This window comes from Phoca vitulina, unplaced genomic scaffold (assembly GCF_004348235.1).
Source record: "Phoca vitulina isolate PV1807 unplaced genomic scaffold, GSC_HSeal_1.0 scaffold20, whole genome shotgun sequence".
Lineage (NCBI taxonomy): Eukaryota > Metazoa > Chordata > Mammalia > Carnivora > Phocidae > Phoca > Phoca vitulina.
In genome coordinates, this window is record NW_022589723.1 from 16507800 (window position 1) to 16532536 (window position 24737).

Below are 24737 nucleotides of genomic sequence, written 5' to 3' on the forward strand. Positions count from 1 at the left end.
ATCCATAACCCATTTGAGTTAATGTTTATGTAAAGTGTGAGGTTTGTTCTCTCGCATACAGATGTCCAATGCTCCAATGCCATTTGTTGAAAAGGCTCTCCTTCTTCCATTAAGTATAATGTCTGTAGCCTCCTCCTTGTGGAGTCACCAGGGCTGGTAGAGTCCCTCCACTGGAGGCCACAGCTCCTAGAAGGCAGTCTTCCCACAGAGCTCTCTCTCCGGATTATGTTATGGTGATCTCCTCTTACCTGTTCACTGGCCCCAGGGCACTGCATCCTCCCTTGTGGTTTCCCCATACTCTGCCCACACCTTTATAAAGGGTCCCTTTATTAAACCCTCCTCGAATTCCCCAATTTAAGTGAGCCATCTGTTTCCTGTCAAGACCCTGATACATCCTGCAAATGATACATTTTCCAAAACCCAAACATCAGACATATACTGTCAATTGTCACAAAGCAATGATCATTTATTTTTTTTTTTGAAAAGTCGTTTACAGGTATTTAGAGGCAAATGGATTTCCACTTTAAAACAGATGAAGATAAGTGTGTGTCATTAAAATAGCATGCAATCAAACATTTCTACTGTTGTTTCATTTTGTTTTAACTGTGTCTGTGGTACTTGTAAGTGCAGTATTTGCTTACCTAACTACTATAACATTGCAGTCAAATACTGATTATCCATGTACTGGTGCATAATGTACCAGGATCCATGTACTGCTCATATCATTTATACTCTCTGCATCTATTTCTATCAGGAATTTTTCCTGCAACCCACTTAACACCCTGCTCAACCAGACTGAGACCACAACCCCTGCTCTGTCTCAGATGGGTGACTAGGTCACCCACAAATTTCTATGACCTATACTCATGCTGACCCCCTTTTGTGAGGACAGATCACCAAGAACCAAGGTATATATAAAATTGATGAAAGAGCCATTATTTCCTAGTTGTGTAAAAGGAAACAAACCTACCTAAGCAATCAGTGGCAGTAGAAGTAGAATAAAATCATAAACCTTTACAGAAAAAAATATTACAATTGTGTGTGCTTGATTTCTGATGATTTCTACCCCAAAAAAGTTTCTTGTCTTTTATTTAAAACTTAGCAAATATATCACAGTTACAAAGATTAAGTTGTATCTACATAGCCAAAATGAAGTGGGGTTAAGGCAACTGTCCAGATTACTCAGGATAAAAAAGCATCCTAAAGTAATGGCCAAACCACTCTATGCAAAGGCAAGTAAAAGGCTGAAGCCGTTTTCTGCTTCTCCAAACAAACGAATCCACCTCCACCGTCACTACTGAGAGCGCTCCAAAGTGTCCTTGTTTGTGATGGGAAGGCTCGGGGTCTCTGCTACCTGAATGTTGGTTTCAGTCATGCCATTCATTCTGTGAGTATAGATACAGACTAAAGGAAAAAGCTCATTTTCACCTTCATTATACAAACTGATTATCAACGCTGACCCCTAATAAAAGGAAAACTTGCTTTTTATAGGCTCATCTTATGTTAGGGCTGAGATAGACCTCTGAATTCACCTAGCCCAAGTCCCTTATTTCATAAACAAGGAAGTTGGAGTCCAGATGGGTTGAGCAGCTGGCTCAAGGTCATATCAAGAGACCTGGCCAGCACTTTTCTCTACACAACACTTAATCACACCACCAGTTTACCAGTGTACCCACATGTGGCAAACCTTTCCAGCTATTTCCTTCAATATGTCTCCTCCCTTCTGCATTTTGTCTGATCATATCTAGAAAAGATGCTAAGGACACAGTAGGTGAGAGACTATGATTCAGTCACAGCCAATCAAGAGGATATTTCCTGATACTTTCAAATGCATTCAATACTTTAAATAAGAATGAAACCAATTTGGATGTTGAATATGAAGAACACCGGTTTGTCTGCCATGTTTTAAATCCAGGCGTTCATGAGCTTCCTTTGGGGGAAGGAAAGAGGGAGAAATATGGTGAAATAGGAATGACTGATAGATTTGTCCTCTCTTCAGCTTATGCTATGCTGCATACAAACAGTCCGAATAGCAAAGATCGAGAAATACTAGGCCAAAGAATTTAGGCTCCAACCCTTTAACTTGTAAATGGGACAGGCCAGTGAAACAGACCAATGCTTTCAGTGGCTTTTGATTTGATTCCACCGGCATAGACAGAGTCCAAATTCAACATCAAATTTATTTTAACATTGCAGTGAAAGTGCTACTAAACAGAAAATATAATAAAGTCAGTAACTATCAAGTAAATCGCTTCTTATTTTTGTAACAAGGAAAAAATTTTTTTGGCAAATAGTTCTACAGTTAGAGAATATGAAGACACTCAGAACTAATCTCCCCAATATGAAAATGTCCCCAAATTATCAAGTTGAAAGGCACATACCACTGCCCCAGCAGTTCATCCAAGTAGTCTCTAGCATGGGAAATTTCAATTGTGCTTTTAGCTTGCTATCAATGTAATATGGCCTTAAAAAGTGACATCCGTGCATATGTATAATTTCTTTTCAAATGGACCAATCCTCTTCCCCTTTTCTGATTTTCACTTTCTGAAGATCCATCTTTGTTAGTTGTTTGTCTTATAAAGGACATAGTCCACGATGGTCTTGGAAAAAAATGTACTTCACAGTTTGTGCTCTATTTGGTCTATAAACCAAGTTGTATTATCTTTGTGTCCTAACACAAAATGAACTTTCTTGAAATACCAGTGTGATGGTACTTCCAAATTGTCATTTGTTGGAATGCAAAAGTCCTGGATTATTATCTTTTCTCACTGGTTGTTTAAGGCTTACTTCACTTCCGGAAGAGATGATTGGCAAACTGTTATCCATGTGGTATCTGATAAGGTGGCCAACATTATCAAATACATGATCCTTGGTCCTTACCTTGAAAAGGAAGTACAAAGTATTTAGGTTAAATGATAATAGTTCTCCTGAAAGATGTAAACAATCAGGAAAAAAAACCAGACACATCCCTGAAGGAGATATTTGGCTGAATAACAAAAAAAATCACTTTTCAACTCTATATCCCTTAGTAAACACTTGTCTCATTCCCCATTACCTTTTTTAGCAATTTTCCCTCTCGGTTAGAAAAATGATAAACACTGTCACCCAATCCAAATTTGCAACCAACCTCTTTGCCATGTTACTGTTTGATATATTCTATCATGTTACCATTCCTATAAATATTTAACTGTATATACAAGCATGAATCCCAGGATTACAATTATAACTCAGCAAGCAGACTGTTTCCAAAATATCTTGTGTCTATGGGAAGCAGGCCCTTCTAGAGAAGTCCTCCCTCTCCTTGGAGGCTCAACACAAATCCTGTCTACTTCAAGAAGCCTCCTCAGACTCTCCTAATAGGCATTCATGTCTCCTTCCTGCAGACTTCATGGTAGCTGATTCATAAATATTTGTTATATGGAGCTTCTTGTCTGCATGCCAAAGCAAATTGGTTTCCCTGCACCTGCTTTCTCCTGAGGACTTTCCTCCCTGGTATTACTGTGTCCTCACCCTGGGCATGAGCAGAAGATACTACTCTCCATCATGACGCCACTGGCCGTAATATACTCCTGTGTGGAGGGTGGCTGAGAATTGCCCAGGAGCAGGAAATCATGCAGCCAGAGAATACCTTGCTACATGATTCTGCTACCTCTCTAACAAGGGATTATTTAGTTCTGTTTAGATACTGGTTTTCAGCATATTAAAGAAAACACACAGTTTTTGGAATAATTGACCTAATTTGAATATAACTATGGATTAAATAATGGTAATGTATCAATGTTTAAATTTCTTGATTTTGATCACTGTACTATGTCTATGTAAAAGAATATCCCTATTCTTGGGAAATACGCACTCAAGGATTAAGAGGAAAAGGGCACAAGGTTTCCCACTTACTCTGAAATGGCTCCAAGCCTTGAAAACATTTTGATCTCCTTCATCCCAACCCCAATCCTTATCAAATCAGTTGATCAGTCCTGCCAGTCTGTGGTGTAAATTCCAGCTCACTCTGCCCTCCTCTCTATATTTCTCCTACCTCCATTCTGGTTCAGGCTTTCACCAGTTTTTACCTAGAATCCCCTACTTACTTTCTTCTCTAAGCAATCCTGCATACAAATGTCAAGTTAATCTTCCAGTGCAGGGATTATAAACTATCCACTCTCCAGCCAAACATACCAGGAGATGTTTTAGTTTGCTGGGGAGGGTGGGGGGATGGTTTAAGGTAGAAGGTGCCCAACAGAGAGTTTTTTGTTTTTTGTTTTTTGTTTTTTAAGATTTTATTTATTTATTTGACAGAGAGATCGACAGGAGAGAGGGAATACAAGCAGGCGGAGTGGGAGAAGCAGGCTCCCCGCTGAGCAGGGAGCCCGATGCGGGACTCGATCCCAGGACCCTGGGATCATGACCCGAGCCGAAGGCAGACGCTTAACGACTGAGCCACCCAGGCGCCCCCAACAGAGAGTTTTTAAGTATTTTGAATTAAAAATGGGGAGATCTCCTATAAGAATTTCATTTTGTGGCTTCTTTGGGAAAATCACATTTGGCTACCCTGGGTCCTTACTCCAAATGGCAGCAACTGACTGGAAGTGCATTTGACTGTCCCTCTTCCCAGTTGATAACGGCCCCCTGCACTCCATGAGCTTTCCACCATTTGCCCAGGTTTACACACAGGCTGCTGTGGCCGCAGTCACAAGGTGCACGGGAACGTGTGTGTGTGTGTGTGTGTGTGTGTGTGTGTGTGTGAGAGAGAGAGATAACAAAACCATAACATGAGATGAAGCCCCTGAACAAGTTGTTAAGTGTTCAACAGTGTAGTTAACTTTAAGCACAATGCCGTACAGCAGATCCCTGGAACTTTTTCATCTTACGTGACTGAAATCTATAACCATTAAACAACAACAACCTGTTTCCTCCTCCCCACCAGGCCCTGGTAACTACCATTCTACTTTCTGTTTCTATGAGTTTGACTACTTTTGATATCTCATATAATTGGAATCATGCGGTACTTGTCATCCTGTGTCTGGCTTATTTTAATTAGCAGGATATTCTCCAGGTTCACTCATGTTGTAGCATGTGACGGACTTTTGTCTTCTTATGGCGGAATAGTATTCCGCTGTATGTGTGTGTATGTATACACACCCCACATTTTCTTAATCCATTAATCCATCAAGGGACATTAAGCTTGTTCCTACCACTTGGCTACTGTGAATAATGCTGCAATGAAGATGGGAGTGCAAATGTCTCTTTAAGGTCCTGATTTCCATTCTTTTGGGATAAAAACCCATCCAATAAATATGGACCATATAGGAGTTCTATTTTTAATTTTTTGAGGACACCCCATACTGCTTCCCACAGTAGCTACACCATTTTACATTCCCATGAACAGGGCACAAGGGTTACAATTTCCGTACACCCTCACCAAAACTTGTTCTTTTCTTTTTGTTTGCTTTTTATAATGGCCATCCTAACAGGGGTGAGGTGATATCTTACTGTGAATTTGATTCCATTTTCCTAATGATTATGGTTGTTGAGCATCTTTTAAAATACCTGCTGGCCATATGTAGATCTTCTTTGGGGACATAACTATTCAAGTCATCTGCTCATTTTTAAATCAGTTTGTTTTTTTGCTATTGAGTTGTAGAAATTTCTTATGTGCTCTGAAAATTAACCCCTTATCAGATGGTTTGCAAATATTATCTCCCATTCTGATTGTCTTTCACTCTATTGATTGTTTTCTTTGCTGTGCAGAAATTTTTTAGTTTTATACAGTCTCACTTGTCTGTTTTTGCATTTGTTTGTATTTTTGGTGTTATATCCAAGAAATCATTGTCAAGAGCAACATTATGAAATTGTCCTCTTATGTTTTCTCCTAGGAGTTTTACAGTGTCAGATCTTACATACAAGTCTTTAATCTATTTTGAGTTAATTTTTGTGTGTGGTGTAATACAGGGGTCTAATTTTATTCTTTTACATGTGGATATCATTTTCCCAAAACCATTTGTTGAATAGAGTATTCTTGCCCTATTGTGTATTCTTGGCAACATTTGCAAAGATCACTTGGCCATATATGCATAGGTTTATCTCTGGGCTCTCTATTCTGTTCCATTGGTCTATATGTCTGTCTTCCTGCCAGTACCATACCGGCTTGATTACTCTAGCTTTGAAATCAGTAAATGTGATGTCTCCAGCTTTATTTTTCTTTCTCAAGATTGTTTTGGCTATTTAGGGTCCTCTGTGGTTCCAAATGAATACTAAGAGTATATTTCTATTTCTATAAAAAAATACTATTAGAATTTTTATGGAGATTGCATTGAATTTGTAGATTACTTTGGGTAATATGGAGATCTTAACAATATTAAATCTTCTAATCCATGAACATGGGATGTCTTTCCATTTGTGTCTTCTTTAATTTCTCTCAGTCAGCAATGTTTTGTAGTTTTCAACGTGTAAGACTTTTGCCTCCTTGGTTACGTTTATTCTTAAGTATTTTATTCTTGTGATGGTATTGTAAATGAGATTGTTTTCTTAATTTCTTTCTCAGATTGTTCATTATTATTATATACTAATGCAACTGATTTTTGTATGCTGCAATGTTGCTGAAATTGTTTATTAGTCATAACAGGTTTTTTGTGGAATCTTTAGGATTGTCTACATATAAGATTATATCATCTGTGAAGAGATAATTTTACTTCTTTCTTTCCAATTTGGATGCCTTTTATTTCTTTTTCTTGCCTAATTTCTCTGGATAGTACCTCCAGTACTATGTTGAATAAAAGTGGTGAGAGGAAAAGCTTTCTGTTTTTCACTGTGGGTATGGTATTAGCTGTAGGCTTTATACATATGGCCTTTGTCATGCTGAGGTAATTTCCTTCTACTCCTAGTTCATTGAGTGTTGTTGTTGTTTTTTTTAATCATGAAAGGGTGTTGAGTTTTGTCAAATGCTTTTTGTTCATCTATTGAGATGACCATATGATTTTTATCTATCATTTTGTTAATGTGGTGTGCCACATCAATTGATTTTCTTTGTTGAACCTTCCTGGCAATCCAGGGATAAATCCCACTTGGTCATGATATATGATCCTTTAATAAACTGTTGAATGTAGTTTGCTAGTATTTTGTTAAGGATTTTTGTATATATGTTCATCAGACATACTGGCCTCTGTTTTCTTTTCTTGTAGTGTCTTTTTCTAGTTTTGGCATATGGGTAATGCAGGCCTCATAAAATGAATTTTTAACTATTTTTTCCTCATTTTTAAAAAATATTTTATTTATTTGAGAGAGAGAGGGAGAGAACATGCAAGAGAGCACAAGTTGGGGGAGAGGCAGAGGGAGAAGCAGACTCCTCACTGAGCAGGGAGCCCTATGGTGGGGGAGGGCAGATCTCAGGACCCCAAGATCATAACCTGAGCCAAAGGTAGATGCTTAACCAACTGAGCCACCCAGGCACCCCTCCTCTTCATTTTTTTTTAGAAAAGTTTAAGAAGCATTGACATTAATTCTTTAAATGTTTAAAAGAATTTACAAGTGAAACCATTGGGTCCTGGACTTTTTTTTTATTGGACAGTTTTTGATTAGTGATTCAATCTCCTCACTAGTAATTTGTTCAGATTTTCTATTTCTTCATGGTTCAATCTTGGTAGGTTGGATGTTTTTAGGAATTTATCCATTTCTTCTGGGTTATCCAATTTATTGGCATATAATTGTTCTCAATAATCTCTTACAATCATTTAATATAATCATTTAATCATTTAATTTGGCATCAGTTGTAATGTCTCTTCTTTCCATTCTGATTTTATTTGTTTGAGTCTTCCCTCTTGCTTTCTTAGCCAATCTAGCTAAAGGTTTTGTCAGTTTTGTGTATCTTTTCAAAACACCAACTTGTAGTTTTGTGGATTTTTCCCATTATTTTTCTATTCCCTTTCATTTATTTCTGCTGTAATCTGAAATATTTCCTTTCTTCTGCTAATTTTGGGTTTAGTTTGTTCTTTTTATAGTTCCTTGAGGTATAAAGTTAGAGTGTTTATTTGAAATCTTTTTTTTTTTTTTCCAGTGTAGGCATTTATCACCATCAACTTCCTTCATATTCCTTTTGCTGCATCCCATAGTTCTGGTATGTTGTGTTTTCATTTCCATTTGTTTCCAGATATTTTCTAATTTCCCCTTGATCTCTTCTTTGACCCTGGTTGTTCAAGAGTGTGCTGTTTAACTCCACCTATTTGTGAACTTTCTCTCTGCCATTAATTTCTAGCTTCATTCCATTGTGATAAGAAAAGATACCTGGTATGATTTCAGTCTTCTTACATCTCCTAAGACTTGTTTTTGTGACCTAACATGTGATCCATCCTAGTATTTGTGATCTAACATGTGAATGCTCTGAGTATGCTTGAGAAAAATGTGTATTCTGCTGCTATTGTGTGGAATGTTCTGTCTATGTCTGTTAGGTCCATTTGGTCTACACTGTTGTTCAAGTCCTTCTGACTGGACGTTCTATCCATTATTGAAAGTGGGGCATTGAAATCTCCCACTATTATTGTGTTACTATTTCTCCCTTCAGTTCTGTCAATGTTTGTGTCATATATCTGGGTACTCTGATGTTGGGTGCATATACATTTATAATTGTTATATCTTCCTAGTGAATGGATCCTTTTATCACTATATAATGTCCTTCTTTGTCTCTTTTGACAGTTTTTGACTTGAAGTCTATTTTGTCTGATACAAGTATGGCCACCCCTGCTCTTGTTTGGTTATCATTTGCATGGAATATCTTTATCCATCCTTTCACTTTCAGACTATTCATGTCCTTAAATCTAAAGTGAGTCTCTTCTAGACAGCATATACTCGGATCTTGCTTTATATCCATTCAGCTATTCTATGTTTTTTGACTGAGGAGCCTAATCCACTTACATTTAAACTAATTAATAGGGAAAGACTATTACCATTTTCTTAACTGTGTTTTATCCAGGATCATTTCTGTCTACAGGCATTCTCTGACTAGCCATACATTTTTTTACTGGCTTAATGCCATTCTTCTGCTCTGTCTGTTCTTGCGCTTCCTTCCCTATGCTCCAAATGTACGTCTTTTAAAATGTTGCTGTCTTTCAAGGTTCATCTTACATGTCAGACCCGGCAAGGCCTTTAGTTTGCCTCAAACACAGCACCCCTCTATCCTGAGAAACATCATAATGCTTTGGTTGAACCATTCTTATGTCATTCATACTTGTGTTATAATTATTTAAGCATCTATTTTAAGAAATTATAGGCTATAAGCACTGTGATAGCAAGGACAATGTATGTGATACTGAACAATGGTCAACTGTGAATCCTTGTACTTCCATGTAGTCGGTATTCACTTAGTTCTCTGAATTGAAGTGAGAAGGGCAGAAAGAGCTGTCCTCTACTTGATCCTTCAGGGTGGCTCCCTCTCAAACCCCTCCACTAGTCCTTAGTTAACACTTCCTGCTCCAGCTAGAGTGTTCAAGAGAAAGGAAACCCTTAGCTTTATCATGCTTCAGTATGAGGGTTTGGACCAATCATTCAGAATAACCTTAATTACAACATCCTGTGAAAACCATAATAAGAAGTCAATGATACCTTGCCTTCAGGATCCACCAGGAGAAGATGCTTTGCCTGGCCTCCCTGTAGTCCACTTAGCACATACTGGCCAGGAGATGTTGCACTCTCTCGAACCAAAAAGTCCCCATCCTTTACCAAGAGGCTCTCTGCTGCCTTCCTGCTCAGCTTGCCATGGTAGCAGTCTTCATTCCGCAGCTGCTGCTTAATATGGGGCAAAGAATGTGAGCTGGCAGGCTGGGCCGTGGCACCTGGCTGAACAGTTTCTGGTGCTTCTAGAGTCAAAACATAAATAGAGACATCAGCAAGTTACCTCCTCTTCCATTCATTCATTCAGCACATACAACTTGAGGCCCTACTGTGTGCCATGCACTGTTTAAATAATGCTGCTTCTGGAACAAATGGGGTTTTTGTTTCCAGAACTTGCAACAGGCTTTAATTTAATGGTAGGTCCAAACATTGCCTTTGGCTTCTGTTACCGGGAAAGGCTTGCCCTAGTGCAGGAGTTTTCCTTTCAGATGAGAAATGGAACTGACCCACGAGAACTGCTTTCATAACTGCAGAGAGAGGCACTTTATGTCCCAGAGTCTGTATGTTAAAGAGAAAGAAGCTTATGCAGTACCCAGATCACAGATAACTTCTAAAACATTCCCAAACTCTTTGGAAATGCCTACAGTAACTTCAGACTCTGTCCACTTTTTAGTATTTAGCTTTTTATTTTTAAATCAAATTACTAATGTGCTTCACAGGTGCTTCTGACCCCAAACTTCAAAGCTATGCTGAACCTCACAGCATTCCTATTAAGTGACCACTCTGGTGTTTGTGTCATTCACCTGCACGGACAAAGCAGAGTTAATCAGGTAAAAGGCGGCAAAACATCAGGGAGGCCCTGGTTTGAGGCAGCTCCCCATGGTTCGGCAGAATAAATATTACCTAGATTTGAGGGCAGTGGGGATGAGCAGGTATATCCAGGTGGCACTTAATTGTATTATTGATACTCATAGTGATAATAATTATTGTGTAGTTCCCATTTATCAAGTATGATAGGTACTGCTTAATGCTGTCTACGTATTATCTTGTCTCATTCTCAAAACTAGAAATGGCAAGGAAATGGATTTTAAAGACTAAATGACTTACCCGAAGTCACACTACTAATATGTTATAAATCTGGACTTTGAAATGAGATCTATTTGACTCCAAAGTCCAAGTTCTTAACCACCACCCCCTAAGACCCTTGCCTTGAATGTGAAAATCTTTCAGTTTTCAAAATTGGTCTAACCAGTCTACCTCTGTAGTACCTATAATGGTCCCTAATAGATAGCAAGACTATCAGGATGATAGACAGCTATCCAGAAGTAATAACATAAAATTCTTAGGTCTGAATCCAGGTAAAAGATGTATGTTTTATATGGCAAATTTACTAGGAAAATAAGCACAGAAATCAGACTTTGTCTTTTTAAATGCAAAGGATCCTCTGCATAGAAACCAGCTTTCATCTTTATAAATGCAAAGGCGTATTTCCATGTCCTTATGCAAGGGTCTCACAAATGAGAAATCCTCTTAACTCTTAAGTTTACAACTTATACGTGACAATCTCATGAAGTTATTGATATAGGCAACCAGGGCCCTGTAGACATAACCCAAGTCTCCCGTTAATATGTTATAGTTTTGTCTCTACTTAGGAACTTCTCTCTGCATAGCACAATTATGATGCAGCATTCAAAAATATATCTTTTTGAAAATATCTTTAGTCTATATTTAGATGGCTGAAAATATTCGCCTCTACAAACAATCAGATCTATCTACCATTGCCAGAAAAAGGCTGAAGAAATGTGTCCAAATTTGATGAATAATAAATGAAGTTGGCCTTAGTGTTGCGTGCTTTCAGGCGTAACAGAGAACTCCGATAAGTAGCTGTGTATGTTTGTGTAAGTGAGAGGGAAAGTGTGTGAGTGGAAGACAGATGCTTGCATGCGTGTGTGTGGGCACACACATCATAATGCATGATGGCTTCCAGTTTATTCTGAGATAAGGGTGGAGAGCTTTTGGACAAGGACAAAACAAAAGAAAAACAGACATTATATCATCTTGAAAAGAGGCAACAGATCATGGGCCAGCCTGAGGATATGGACAATATTTTCCTAACACAGTTTCCCAAATTCGCACAATAACAACATACACTGTACTGGGACATTTCAATCATCTCAACATTTACTGAAAATCTAATTTTCCTAAAAGCAGAATATCTGAAAGATTTTTAAAAAATTTTTGTTTTAATTTTAAAAGTTAGGCATGTGACTTTTTTAAGATCTGGGAAACACAGAGAAACAAAGAAAATTAATCACCTACGGTCCCATCACCAACTACAACTAGTCTTTAACATTGTGGTGCATTACCTATTATCGACTCCTTTCTTACATAATGTAGACTTTGAGAAAGACAATAATAACTTAAATCTAGTTATTTATATAAAATTGCCCTACAAAATTTAATAAGTTATTGACTTGATATAATTAATAACATCTTTTCTCAGAAGTAGTTGAGGTTAAGGAAGGAACAAGGAAGGCTGCTCTGTATTTAACTGAGACCTAAAAAAGAAAAAAAACGTGATAGGAATCATGGAATAAAGTAATCATGTCATCTTGGAGTTCCTATGGCAACTGAAGACATATTGTTCACAATCCAAAATTCAGGAAAGCTCAAGATAGATATGAATATCCACACCCATAAGCAGCTGATGGGCAAAACCTCAGAGAGGAGGCATATGGCTTAAGGGAGAAAAAAATCTGACAAGCAAAATCAGATTAAACAATTACAAGTATTCCCAATGATAAAGAATGAGACATTTAAAGAAACCAATGTGAACTGTGAAGGTAGCATATTGATGCACTCAGTTTTTAAAAAGCACATGCAACTGGATATTTTTGGGTAATGATTATATTAGCAAAGGACTGAAAAAAATTAGATGTCCATCAGTAAGGAAATGGTTATATAAACTATGATGTACTCATACAATAGAATACTATAAAACAATTGAAAATAACAAAACTTTGTTCATCCAACATAGGAGGACATAAATATGTAAAGTGAATATTAACAGACTCGAAGGGAGAAATAGACAGCAACACAGTAGTAGTAGGGGACTTCAATATCCCATTTTCAACAATAGATAGATCATCCAGACAGTATATCAGTAAGGAAACTTTGGACATAAACTATACATTAGACTAGATTGACTCAGCAGACATTTACAAAACATTTCACCCAAAAGCAAAAGAATATACATTCTTCTCAAGTGCATATGGGACATTTTCCAGGTTAGATCATATGTTAGGCCACATACAAGCCTTAATAAAGTTTAAAAGAATGAAATAATATCAAGCATCTTTTCTGACCACAATGATATGAAACTAGAAATCAATTTCAAGAAGAAAACTAGGGAATTCACAAATACGTGAAAATTAAACAGCATGCTACTAAACAATAAATGGGTCAAAGGATAAATCAAAAGATAAATCAGAAAATATCTTGAGACAAATTAAAATGAAAATACTACACACCAAAATTTATGGGATGCTATCAAAGGCAGTTTGAGTTCAAAGCAATTAACCCTATATTAAGAAAAAAGAAAGATCTCAAATAAATAACCTAACTATACACTCAAGGCTAATCTAAAATGAACAAACTAAGCCCAAATTTAATAGAAGAAAAAAAATATCCAAGATCAGAGCAGGAATAAATGAAATAGAGAGTAAAAAGACAACACAAAACACTCAGTTAAACTAAGATAAATAAAATAAACTTTTAGCTAGACTTACCAAGAAAAAAAGAGAGGACTCAAGTAAAATTAAAAATGAAAGGGGAGACATTACAAGTGAACCACACAAATACAAAGGATCGTAAGAGACTACTCTGACAATTATATGCCAACAAATTGGATAACCTAGAAAAATGGGTAAATTCCTAAAAACATACAAACTATCAAGACTGAATCATGAAGAAATAGAAAATCTGAACAGATGAATTAGTAGTAAAGAGATTGAATTACTAATCAAAAACCTTCCTGCAAAGAAAAGTCCAGAACCAGATAGCTTCACAGGTGAATTTTACCAAACATTTAAAGAGAAATTAATGCCAATCTTCCTCAAACTCTTCCAAAAAAATAGGAGGTAACACTTCCAAACTCACTTTACAAGGCCAGCATTACCCTGATACCATAATCAGACAAGGATACAACACAAAAAAATAATAATAAATTACAGGACAATATCCCTGATGAACATAGATGCAAAGTCCTCAACAAAATAGTAGCAAACCAAATTCAACAATACATCAAAAGAAAAGGATCATACACCATGATCAAATGAGATGTATTCTAGGGATGTAGGATCGTTCAACATCCACAAATCAATCAATGTGACACATCACATTAATGAAGGATAAAACCAAATGATCATCTCAAAAGATGCAGAAAAGGCATTTGACAAAATTCAATATCCACTCATGATAAAAGCTCTCAACAAAGTCAGTATGATGGAAATGTACCTCTACATAATAAAGGCCATATATGACAAGCCCACAGCTAACATCATGCTCATCAGTGAAAAGCTGAAAGCTTTTCTTCTAAGACTAGGAACAAAAGGATGCCCACTCTCCCCACTTTTATTCAACATAGTATTGGAAGTCCTTGCCAGAGTAATTAGGCAAGAAAAAGAAATAAAAGGAATAAAATTAAAAAATAATAATTAAATTTAAAAAGAATAAAATAAAAATAAAAAGAATAAAAGAAATAAAAATTGAATGGGAAGAAGTAAATCTGTTTCTATTTGCAGGTGACATAATATTATATATAGAAAACCCTAAAGACTCCACCAAAAAAATAAAAAACATTAGAACTAATAAATGAATTCAGTAAAGTTGTAGGATACAAAGTCAATCTATGAAAATTAGTTGTATTTCTATACACTAATAAACTATCAGAAAGAGAGATTAAGAAAACAATCCCAGTTAAAATAGCATCAAAATTAATAATATACTGGGACACCTGGCTGGCTCAGTCCAAAGAGTATGTGACTCTTGATCTCAGAGTTGTGAGTTCAAGCCCCACATTGGGTGTAGAGATTACTTAAATAAATAAAACTTAAAAAAAATAAAATACTTAAGAATAAATTTAAGTAAGGGAGTTAAAGATCTGTACACTGAACATTCTAACACATTGATGAAAAAATTGAAGACACAAATAAATGGAAAAATAGTCTGTGCTCATAGATTGGAAGAATTAACATTGTTAAAATATCCATAATACCCAAAACAATGTACAGATTCAATGCAATCCTTATCAAAAATTTCAATGGCATTTTTCACAGAACTAGAACAAACAATACTAAAATTTGTGTGGAACCACAAAAGGCTTCAAATAGCCAAAGCAAACCTCAGAAAAAAGAACAAAGCTAGAGGCATCATGTTTCCTGATTTTGAACTATATTACAAAGCTATAGTAATCAAAACAGTGTGGTATTGGCACAAAAACAGACACATAGATCAATGAAACAGAACAGAAAGCCCACAAATAAACCCACAGTTATGTGGCCAATTAACTTATGACAAAGGAGCTAAGAACATACAATGGGGAAAGAATAGTGTCTTTACTAGATGATGTTGAGAAAACTGGACAGCCATATGCAAATGAATGAAATTGGACCCCTGTCTTACACCATACACAAAAACCAACTCAAAATGGATTAAAGACTTGAATGTAAGACCTGAACCCATATAACTTCTAGAAGAGAACATAAGGTGTAAACTCCTTGACATGTCTTGACAATGATTTTTTAGATTTGACACCAAAAGTAAAAGTGACAAAAGCAAAAATAAACAGGTAAGGGGCACATCAAAACAAAAATCTGCACAGCAAAGGAAACCATAAACAAAACAAAAAGGCAACCTATGGAATAGGAGAAAATATTTGCAAATCATTGATCTGATAAGGGGTTAATATCCAAAGAACACATACAACTCAATGGCAAAAAACCCCAAACAATCCAAATAAAAAAATGATCAGAGGAACTGAATAGATATTTTTCTAGAGAAGACATACAAATGGCTAACAGGTACATAAAAAGGTTCTCAACATCACTAATCATCAGAGAAATGCAAATCAAAACCACAATGAAATAACACCTCACACCTGTTAGAATGGCTATCATCAAAAAGATGGGAAATAAATGTTGGCAAGGATGTGGAGAAAAAAAAAACCCTCATGCACTATTGGTGGGAATGTAAATTGCTGCAGCCACTGTGGAAAATGGTATGGAGGTTCTTCAAAAAATTAAAAGTAGAATATTATATGATGCAGAAACTCCACTTCTTGGTATATATCCAAAGGAACGAAATCACTATCTCAAAGAGATACCTGTGCCCCCATGTTCACTGCAGCATGATTTATAAAAGCCAAGACATGGCAACAACCTAAATATCCACTGATGGATGAATGGATAAGGGAAATGTGATTGGTTGATTCTACACACACACACACACAATATTATTCAGCCATAAAAAGGTAGGAAATCCTGCCATTTGCAACATGGATGGACCTTGAGGGCATTATGCTAAGTGAAATATGTCAGACAGAGAAAGACAAATACTGCATGATCTCATTTATATGTGTAATAAAAAAAAAAAAAAACCTCACAGAAACAGAAAACAGATTGATGATTGCCAAAGGCAGGGAGTGAGGGGTGGAAGAAATGGGTGAAGGTGGTAAAAAGTTAGTCTTTCAGTTATAAGATAAATAGGAATGGGGATATAACTGCAACTATAGTTAACAATACTGTGTTGCATATTTGAAAGTTGCTAAGAGAGTAAATCTTCAAAGTTCTCATCACAAGAAAAGAAATTTTATAACTATGTGAGGTGACGGATGGATACCACACTAAAGTTAGTGTGTTAATCCTTTTGCAATATATACATATTTCAAATCACTAGTACAATGTTATATGTCAATTATACCTCAGTAAAACTGGAAAAAAGAAAATAAGGATATTACATGCTAATTTGGACAAATGTCTAAAATGGAAGAGTGAAGTAAGCAAGTATAGAAAGAAAATAACTATTTTTAAAGGAGATAGATGATAGGTAGGTATATAGATGGATAGATATGCATAAGTAGGTAGATAGATACTTAACTATGCATTAACATTCTGGTAGTAATCAGAAGAAACTGTTACTATCTAGGAGTTGAATCCAGTATTGAAACTTGAGGAGGTACATTTTGTCTTAGTTTTTATACCATATTTATTATTTGGATTTCTTCCATGAGCACTTGTGTTACTTTTGAATTTTCAAAAATCTATTTATAGAATAAAAAAAGGTATACAAATGTCAGGATAGTCATATAACTAAAGATAAATTCAGAAGAGGGATTAAATTCATGAGAAAAGTGTTGGGGTTGGGGGACAATCTTCAGTTTTCTGTTGTGGGAAGAAAAGCCAACCCTTCCCCCGCCACATCATGTTAAAATGACTCCATCTCTGATTTGAGAGGACTGTAAGTAGTTAATTCTCTTCATTGATGGTAGTTTTTTTTTTTTTTACAAAGTTGCTACAAACGCTGAATTAGTCAAAACTGAAACACTGTTCCCAGGGTTAGATTCCTCCAAGCCTCAGGTCAGAACATGTTCATCATTCGATCAATACATAACCTTGTTTTATGTGTGTTCCTGTTTAAAGACACCTTATTTCATGTATATTGTTGATTCAAGAACACTGAACTTACAGCCAATGCCTGCCTGAATGAAGCTTATCTAATATGTGGATTTTCTCTATCAGGTACATCACAATCTTCTGCACTTGGGAACAATAGATAGCACTTCCACACAACACTCAGAGACTATTCTAAAGAGCAAAACCATCAACATATAGCACAAAAATGCAAAATACATGGCACTAAATGGACTGCAAAAGGATACTTCTTTACAATGTGAGAGCTGGAACAAGAAGGCAGAGCATTACCTTGTTTGACCTTAACTGGAAAAGTGTGCGTGGGACAACTCAAATTTTTTGTTGCTCTGTGCATGTCTACATATGACCACAAAAGTGCCATGAGTATTTGGGGGTTACAAATACATATTAGCAAGTAAACAAATTCTCAAATATGGAATCCATGAACTATGAGAATTGACCATATATTGTTTATCAGTATGGAATCTTGGGTGTGTGAAAATTATAAGATAGGAATTTATTTGAATTATTGAGGGGAAAAATACATTCACCTCTACAAAGTGTCTAAAAAGTTGGTATAATGTCAATAATAAGTGAAAGTTTGAGATAGTACCCAGAGAAAAATTATTTGTAATATAAAGGAAGAATTGTGTCTATTAAGATATATTACAAAGCCATACTAATTAATATACTGGTATAAAACAGGTAAGTAGGGCAATAAGGCCCAGAAACAGATTCACATACATAGAAAGAATCTAGTCCAATGGAAAGGGACATTAGAAAAAGAGGAGATTATTTAGTCAATGGTGTTTGCAAAATTGGATCACTTACATAGGCAAAATGAAGTTAGACCCCCTACCTCACAGAAAATATAAAGTTCATGTGCAGTAAATATTTTATTATGGAAATAAAACTATAAAGCCAATAGAAGAAAATATAGTACACACTGGATAAATAAGAGAAAATTTAACCAAGAGTAGAAGGAAAGCATAAAAAAAGATAAAAATGGAAATCAATGAACCAGAAAATAGAAAACAATAGAGAAAATGAAACCAAAACCTGGGTCCTTTAGAAAGATCAATTAAATTCATAAATCTCAAAGAACACTGATCAAGAAGAGAGAACACAAAAATTACCAATAACAGGAAAGAGAGAAGGCATCCTTCAGGCAATAGGAGGATAGTAAAGTAACGTTGTAGGAAATTTCATGAGGAACTGACTCTAAGCAAATAAAGTAGAATCCTACTAGGTTTTTAAAGAAATTACATTGCCAATGAATCACAATCCCTCCTTGTCTATGGCTTTTGGCTTCTAAATTTATCAAGCCCACACCTACAGAAAGTAGGCTGCAAATGTGGTGACGCCCCTAAGAAAGGCGCTTTCTCCAACATGGATTTTAGATGTGTCCACAGAGCATAATGACGGGAACAACCCAAAGGACAAAGCCCAGGCCCACAGATAACAACAGACAAGGAGATTCTGCTCATAAAGCTGAACCAGAGTCCAAGCAAATCATTTTCTCTACTTCCAGCTCAGAGAGGCTTCACAATTCCTGAGCGATGGGATTCAGTTATTGCTATGTACCAGTGACCCCTGTGTGTCTTGCGTGCTTCCCTTTTGTGAACATATGTTTTTTGTTATGGTTATCTTATCCCTCTTTTCAGCACTAATTTTGGGTGTGGGAAGGGACAGACAACTTGGCAAATAATAAGGATCCCCATCCAATCTTGATCAAGAGGACTTCACATCATCCAGATGTCCTGGGCTTTAAGCTGGATGCACTAATTGTATGAGATATTTGCAAGGTCTCCCTTTGGGAGAGGGCAAGTGTGTTCTACGTGAAAAGAACAGCTCATGGATATTTGCAGCAGGCAGTTAGTTGTATACCAATATCTGTTCTCCCTTGCATGACATTGTAGAGTTCCTAAGTTATAGCTGGGCACATGGCCACCCAGCCAGAACAACTATTCTAGGTCCTTTGAAGCTAGGTATGACCACATATCTAAGCTGTGCCAAGGACAGGTGAAAAGAAACGATGCCTGCCACTTCTGGGTCCTGTCTTTTCAAGGAATGTATGCACACTCTTCTTGCCTTTCTCTCTTCCTACTGGCTGAATGCTCGTGTGATAGTGAGAGCCCAAGCTTGTAGATGAGAGATCAAAGACCTTAGACCAGATTAAAGATCTCAGACCATACTGAAACTCTTAGATCAGAGATGCAACACCTTAGACCAGAGATAGAAGCCAGGCGTTGAGAATCACAAAGCAGTCTGTCTTACCAGTCCTGTACCACCAATCTGTGGGCTACTGGGAAAGTAAACTTTGCTCTTTTTTACACTGTTATATTGAGGGAGTTTCTTTGTTATGACTGCTTATACTGAAACAATAAATTGATACACAAATTAGATCATATCAATGCTAGTAATTTCCTTCTGCCATGTTTGATAAAAATAAAGATTGTGTTGAGCTTTTCTTATAATGGTGGTGTGATAGGATGGATTGAGGAGCCCAGGAGGCATGCTTGAGAGATACTAGGTTCATGTCTCTAGATTTGTTTTTGTTTTGTCTTACTGAACTAATCAGTAAGCTTCTGTCTGGAAAAGGAGGCTAAGTAGGTCTAAAGAAGCTAACGAGGATGTTTGAGGAAGTAAGGAAAGAAATAGCCGGAAACATTAAGGAGAAAAGGTTAAAAAGTGTATTTAAGACATTTTGCAAAGAAGTATGTATAAAGTTATCCCTAATCCATCTTCATTTTTATTAAATCAACATTATTTATACTTTTGGAGTTGGAATTATTTTTTCTGGAGAGAGCAATGGTAGCAAGAAGCCCAGGAGGGCTATGGTACATTATAGCCTAGTAGGAAGTAAAATAAAGAGTGAAAAAGTACCAGAAGCCTAAATTATTAAACGTTGCCACCAATGCAGGGAGAGGCAAAAGGATGAAGAAAGAAGGCTGAAATCAGTGAAAACACATTTTGACAGTACAATTTTGGACAAAACTGGCTTTATTTACTTTCAACTAATGACAGGAATGTTACTATAGGTTGATTTTTACCGTGAGTTGTCTATGGCAAAAGGCAACGTTTCTTTGCTTAAATTATACAGATTTTCTCCCCCTATGCTGTACCTTTTATTCCCATGACTTATTCATTCCATAACTGGAGGCCTGTATCTCCCACTCTCCTCCACCCATTTTGCCATCCCATCAACCCTCTTGCCTCTGGCAACCATCAGTTTTTTCCCTTGTATTTATAGGTCTGATTCTGCTCTTTGTTTGTCTATTCATTTGCTTTCTTTTTAGATTCCACATATGAGTGAAATCATACAGCATTTGTCTTTCTCAGTCTGACTTATTTCTGACTAATACTCTCAAGGTCCATCCATGTTGTTGCAAATGGCACACTCTCATCCTTTTTTATGGTTGTGTAATATTTCATAACACACATACACACACACACACACACACACACACACACACCATATCTTCCTTGTCTATTCGTCTATCAATGGACACTTAGGTTGCTTCCATATCCTGGCTGAGTTATAAAGATTTTTAACATTAGAGACCTGTTTATAAAGGAATTGCAGTTATGAATCAATGAATATCCCAGATCACCTAATTTGGGCCACCCACTAAATGAGTTTTCTAATAATTCATTGTTGCTTTGAAAAGTCCATGAAATGGAAGCTATCAAGTATATATTCTTAGCAAGTTACTTTTAATACCTGAGTTCCAGAAACTTTTTTCAAAAAACTGTCCCTCCAACAAATATTGCCTTATCCACACTGGTCACTGTACACTGAACAGTTAAGTTCCTTGCAGAAATATGAATTGACTGCATATCCCATCATCCATGACACAAGATACCGTCTGTGGTGAACATGGAGATGCACTACCCCTGTAACTCTTCAGGGAAGGACCAAGTCCCCAGATGTCATCAGACAGCCTGCAGATGACTGCTCCTTCAGGGTCTGCCTCACCTGCAGAGAGCTGCCTTGCCCAAAGGCTTGCCCTTCCTCACACAGCCTATACCTAAAGACAGAGACAAGTGGGATAAAAGGCCAGCCGTTTGGGCCCAGTGTGGGACAACTAGGATGGGCCCCACATACTCTCAGTACGGTTCGCTGAGGCTCTGTTAGGCCTGCTGCTCCCTCTGCCCAAGCCTACTTCTTCCCCCTCCCTTTCTGATAGTGATCCCAATAAAGACCCCTCCCCCACATGCCAAAGCCCCATCTCAGTGTTTGCTTCCAGAGAATCCAACCAGGTTGTTTGGGTGCCAAGACTGATCTTAGAAAGCTTACAAGAAGATGGCTCACTTGTCACGTGGCTGGGCAATGAGGATCTTTGTTTCTTAGTTTAGGAGTTAAGGTGGTCTGGTGAAGCCCAGGCTCAGCAAAATCTCCTTCTAAATTTCATCTTGTCATTGCTCACACCAGCTGGAAAGTTGCCCTTGGCAGTCTGGAGAGACTTCCTCGGCTAGCAAAAGGACTTTCTGAATGATTGGCTCTCCGTCCTTGGAGTGAACCAAATTTGGCTCACCCAAATTTGAACCCAACAGACTTTAATATTTTATAAAAAGCATTTTTTGGCTTACTTATTTTTTAATTGATTGTAGGCTTTTGGTTTGTTTTGCTTTTATTTATTTATGTTCCTGTTTATGTATTTACCCCTGGAAGCAATTTAGCAGGAAAATGATGTCTGTCTTACTGTATTTTACTCAGAGCATATGGCTGAAGAAAGGAGCCATTTTATTTTAGTGCTGTATAGATGACTCACCAAGAAGTTTTGAAATGAATAAAATTAAAACCATCACTAAGCAGAGCCAAGTAATGGTCACTGTTCCTCATGCAAGCCAACAAATTCAAAATTATCTCCTGGCTTTGACAGTCCTTCCTTCAGCAAAAGCACACAGCAGAAACAAAAAGTTGGGAGCCATTAAAGTATCTGAAAAGATTATTCAAAATCAAAGTCGCAAAACCTTGAAATCTATAACATCTCCACAATTAGTAAGAAAGAATCATTTTCATTCCCTGAAAATGAGGCCAATGAAATAGCCTTCCTGAAAATGAGAGACAATGTGGTGAGTTGAACAGTGGCCCCCATACATTCAATTCCTGATCCCTAGTCCCTGTGAATGTGACTTCATCTGAAAAAAAGGGTCTTTGCAGTGTAATTAAGTTAAGGATCTCAAGATGAGATCTTCCTGGATTTAGGGCCGACCTAGAAGAGAAAGGTATTGTCTTGGAAGACACAGGAGAGAGAGGTTTGAGACATAGAGGTGAAGGCCATGTGAAGACTGAGGCAGAGACTGATGTGTCTATAAGCCAAGGAACACCAAGAATTGCCAACCAGAAGCTACGAGAGAGGCATGGAATGGATCCTCCTCCAGTGCCTCCAGAAGGAACCACTCCAGAACTGTGAGAGAACAAATTTCTGTTGCCTCAAGACATCCAGTTTGTGGTAACTTGTTACAGGAGCCATAGGAAGCTAATACAGACAGTGAGCAGCTACTTACTTTCACGGTGCCATGGGCTCCCCAGGGGGTGAGCTGAGCTTTGATTTGGGGCAGAGCCAAGTGTACTTTGAAGAGCCTGTGTATTTATGTAGCAGGGGTCATTGAAGAAATCCACTCGACAGGTGTGCTTCATTAATGAGGCATCTCGATGGGACTGCACTCCTCTCTCCAGTGTATTACCTGCAGTGATTAATGATCAACGTATCATACTTTTACCTTGTAAACAGTAAGTAAAATCATGTTTGAGTCTAGAACTGATAGGAAGGGAAGAGCCACCCCCATCCTATACAGATTTGAATGCTGACTTCTAGATTTGACCTGTAAAAAACAAGATAAGCACCAGGCTTTGAGAGAAAGCACCCTTTCCTTGGCCTCCCAGACTCTCCCTGCCGGCCCCTCAGCTGACCCACTGCTTCAACACCAGACAGGAAACAAACCAGGAAGACCCGAGAGGAACGGCGAGAGAAAAAAAGAGAGCCAACTGTCCAGCAAACAACACAAACCTGCACTTAACACTGCTCAGGGCTGCGGTCCAGGAACCGAGAAAACACATGTGCCATACAGAACTTGAATATCTATTATTTAAACTGCCTTTTTAAAAAGATTTTTATATATTTCTCTATTTATTTGAGAGAGAGAGAGAGCAAGCAGGGGGAGAGGGACAAGTGGACTCTGCACTGAGTGCAGAGCGCAATGTGGGGCTCAAGCCCTTGACCCTGCGATCATGACCTGAGCTGAAACCAAGAGTCGGATGCTTAACCCACCGAGCCACCCAGGCACCCCACTTTTTTTTAGAGATAGCACGCACACATGAGCTGGGGTGGGAGGGGCAGAGGGAGAGAATCTTAAGCAGGCTCCACACCCACTGTGAAGCCCAATATGGGCCTCAATCTCACGACCTGAGATCATGATCTGAGCCAAAATCAAGAGTTGGATGCCGAAACGACTGAGCCACTCAGACGCCCCTAAACTGCTTTTCAAAAGCCTCATTACTTAAATTATTAAGAACGGAAAGTCTGTCTTCTCTCTATGCCCAAAGTTTTGTTTTGCCAAGCTCAGCCTCAAACCAACTGTTGATGTTTATTCTGGTATTCAATGGAAAGAACTCACCCCTCGGGTAATCTCCTTCTTCCCTCTTACTCTTCCCTCCTCTTCCATTCTATGCTATACACGGTGGCCAAAATGATCTTTTTATTGAAATCTGATCATATTTTCCAGTGGTTTAAAAACCCCTTAACTGCCTCCCATTGCTCTTTGGATAAAACTCAAACTCTTCAACAAGCCCCAAGCCCTGGTTCCGCCTACCCAGCTTCCCTTGTACCCCCGTGCCCCTCAGTCACATTGACCTTCTTGAAGGACAGTCTCCACCGTAAGGCCATCTTCTCTGATTGACATGCTCTTCCCACCCTCCTCCATGACTCTCCCTCTTCAGGTGTCAGTTTAAACATCTCTTTTCTCAATAGAGCCTTCTCTGACATTCTCAGACTACACTAAGTCTCTCCACTTTCCTAGAAGTTTATTCTTCACCTTTGGAGACCTTTTCACAAGAGTAATTAATTTTATTATGTCATTTTGTTTAATGCCTGAGCTGCATCTAGACTGCATGTTCCATGAAGGTCGGGAGCGATCCTGTCTCCTAGCACACACCCAGCACAGAACATGACAACAAACAGTTACTGAATGAATGGATGCTAGCACCATATTTCACTACCTAATGGCGTGAGGTATTTTGTACCATCCTGATGGTTCTGTCCTCAGAATGCCAGGACAGAATGTTTTTGTTTTTCTGTTTAAACAAGTACATTTATATTTTTGGCTGTATGTGCTACAAGATTCCCACGAGGCTGACCTGAAGTGGTGACACTGACATTCCATTGTTTTACCATAAAACATCAGTCCTTTTATTGTCTCCATCATTAAACCCCTTTAATGTGGCCC

At 37.7% G+C, this 24737-nt stretch overlaps 1 protein-coding gene across 1 annotated transcript in view; it reads right to left on the reverse strand.

The window, feature by feature from the left end:
• Positions 1–453: 453 nt before the first annotated feature.
• SHC4 (SHC adaptor protein 4) overlaps positions 454–24737 on the reverse strand; it is a 129082-nt gene continuing 104798 nt past the window's right edge. Inside the window, exons 10-12 of the mRNA XM_032417435.1 lie at positions 22800–22979; positions 9589–9842; positions 454–2880 (exon numbers count right to left, since the gene is read on the reverse strand). Of these exons, the coding sequence (XP_032273326.1) occupies positions 2725–2880; positions 9589–9842; positions 22800–22979 (590 nt within the window). The 3' untranslated portion in view covers positions 454–2724. The remainder of the gene's footprint in view (positions 2881–9588; positions 9843–22799; positions 22980–24737) is intronic.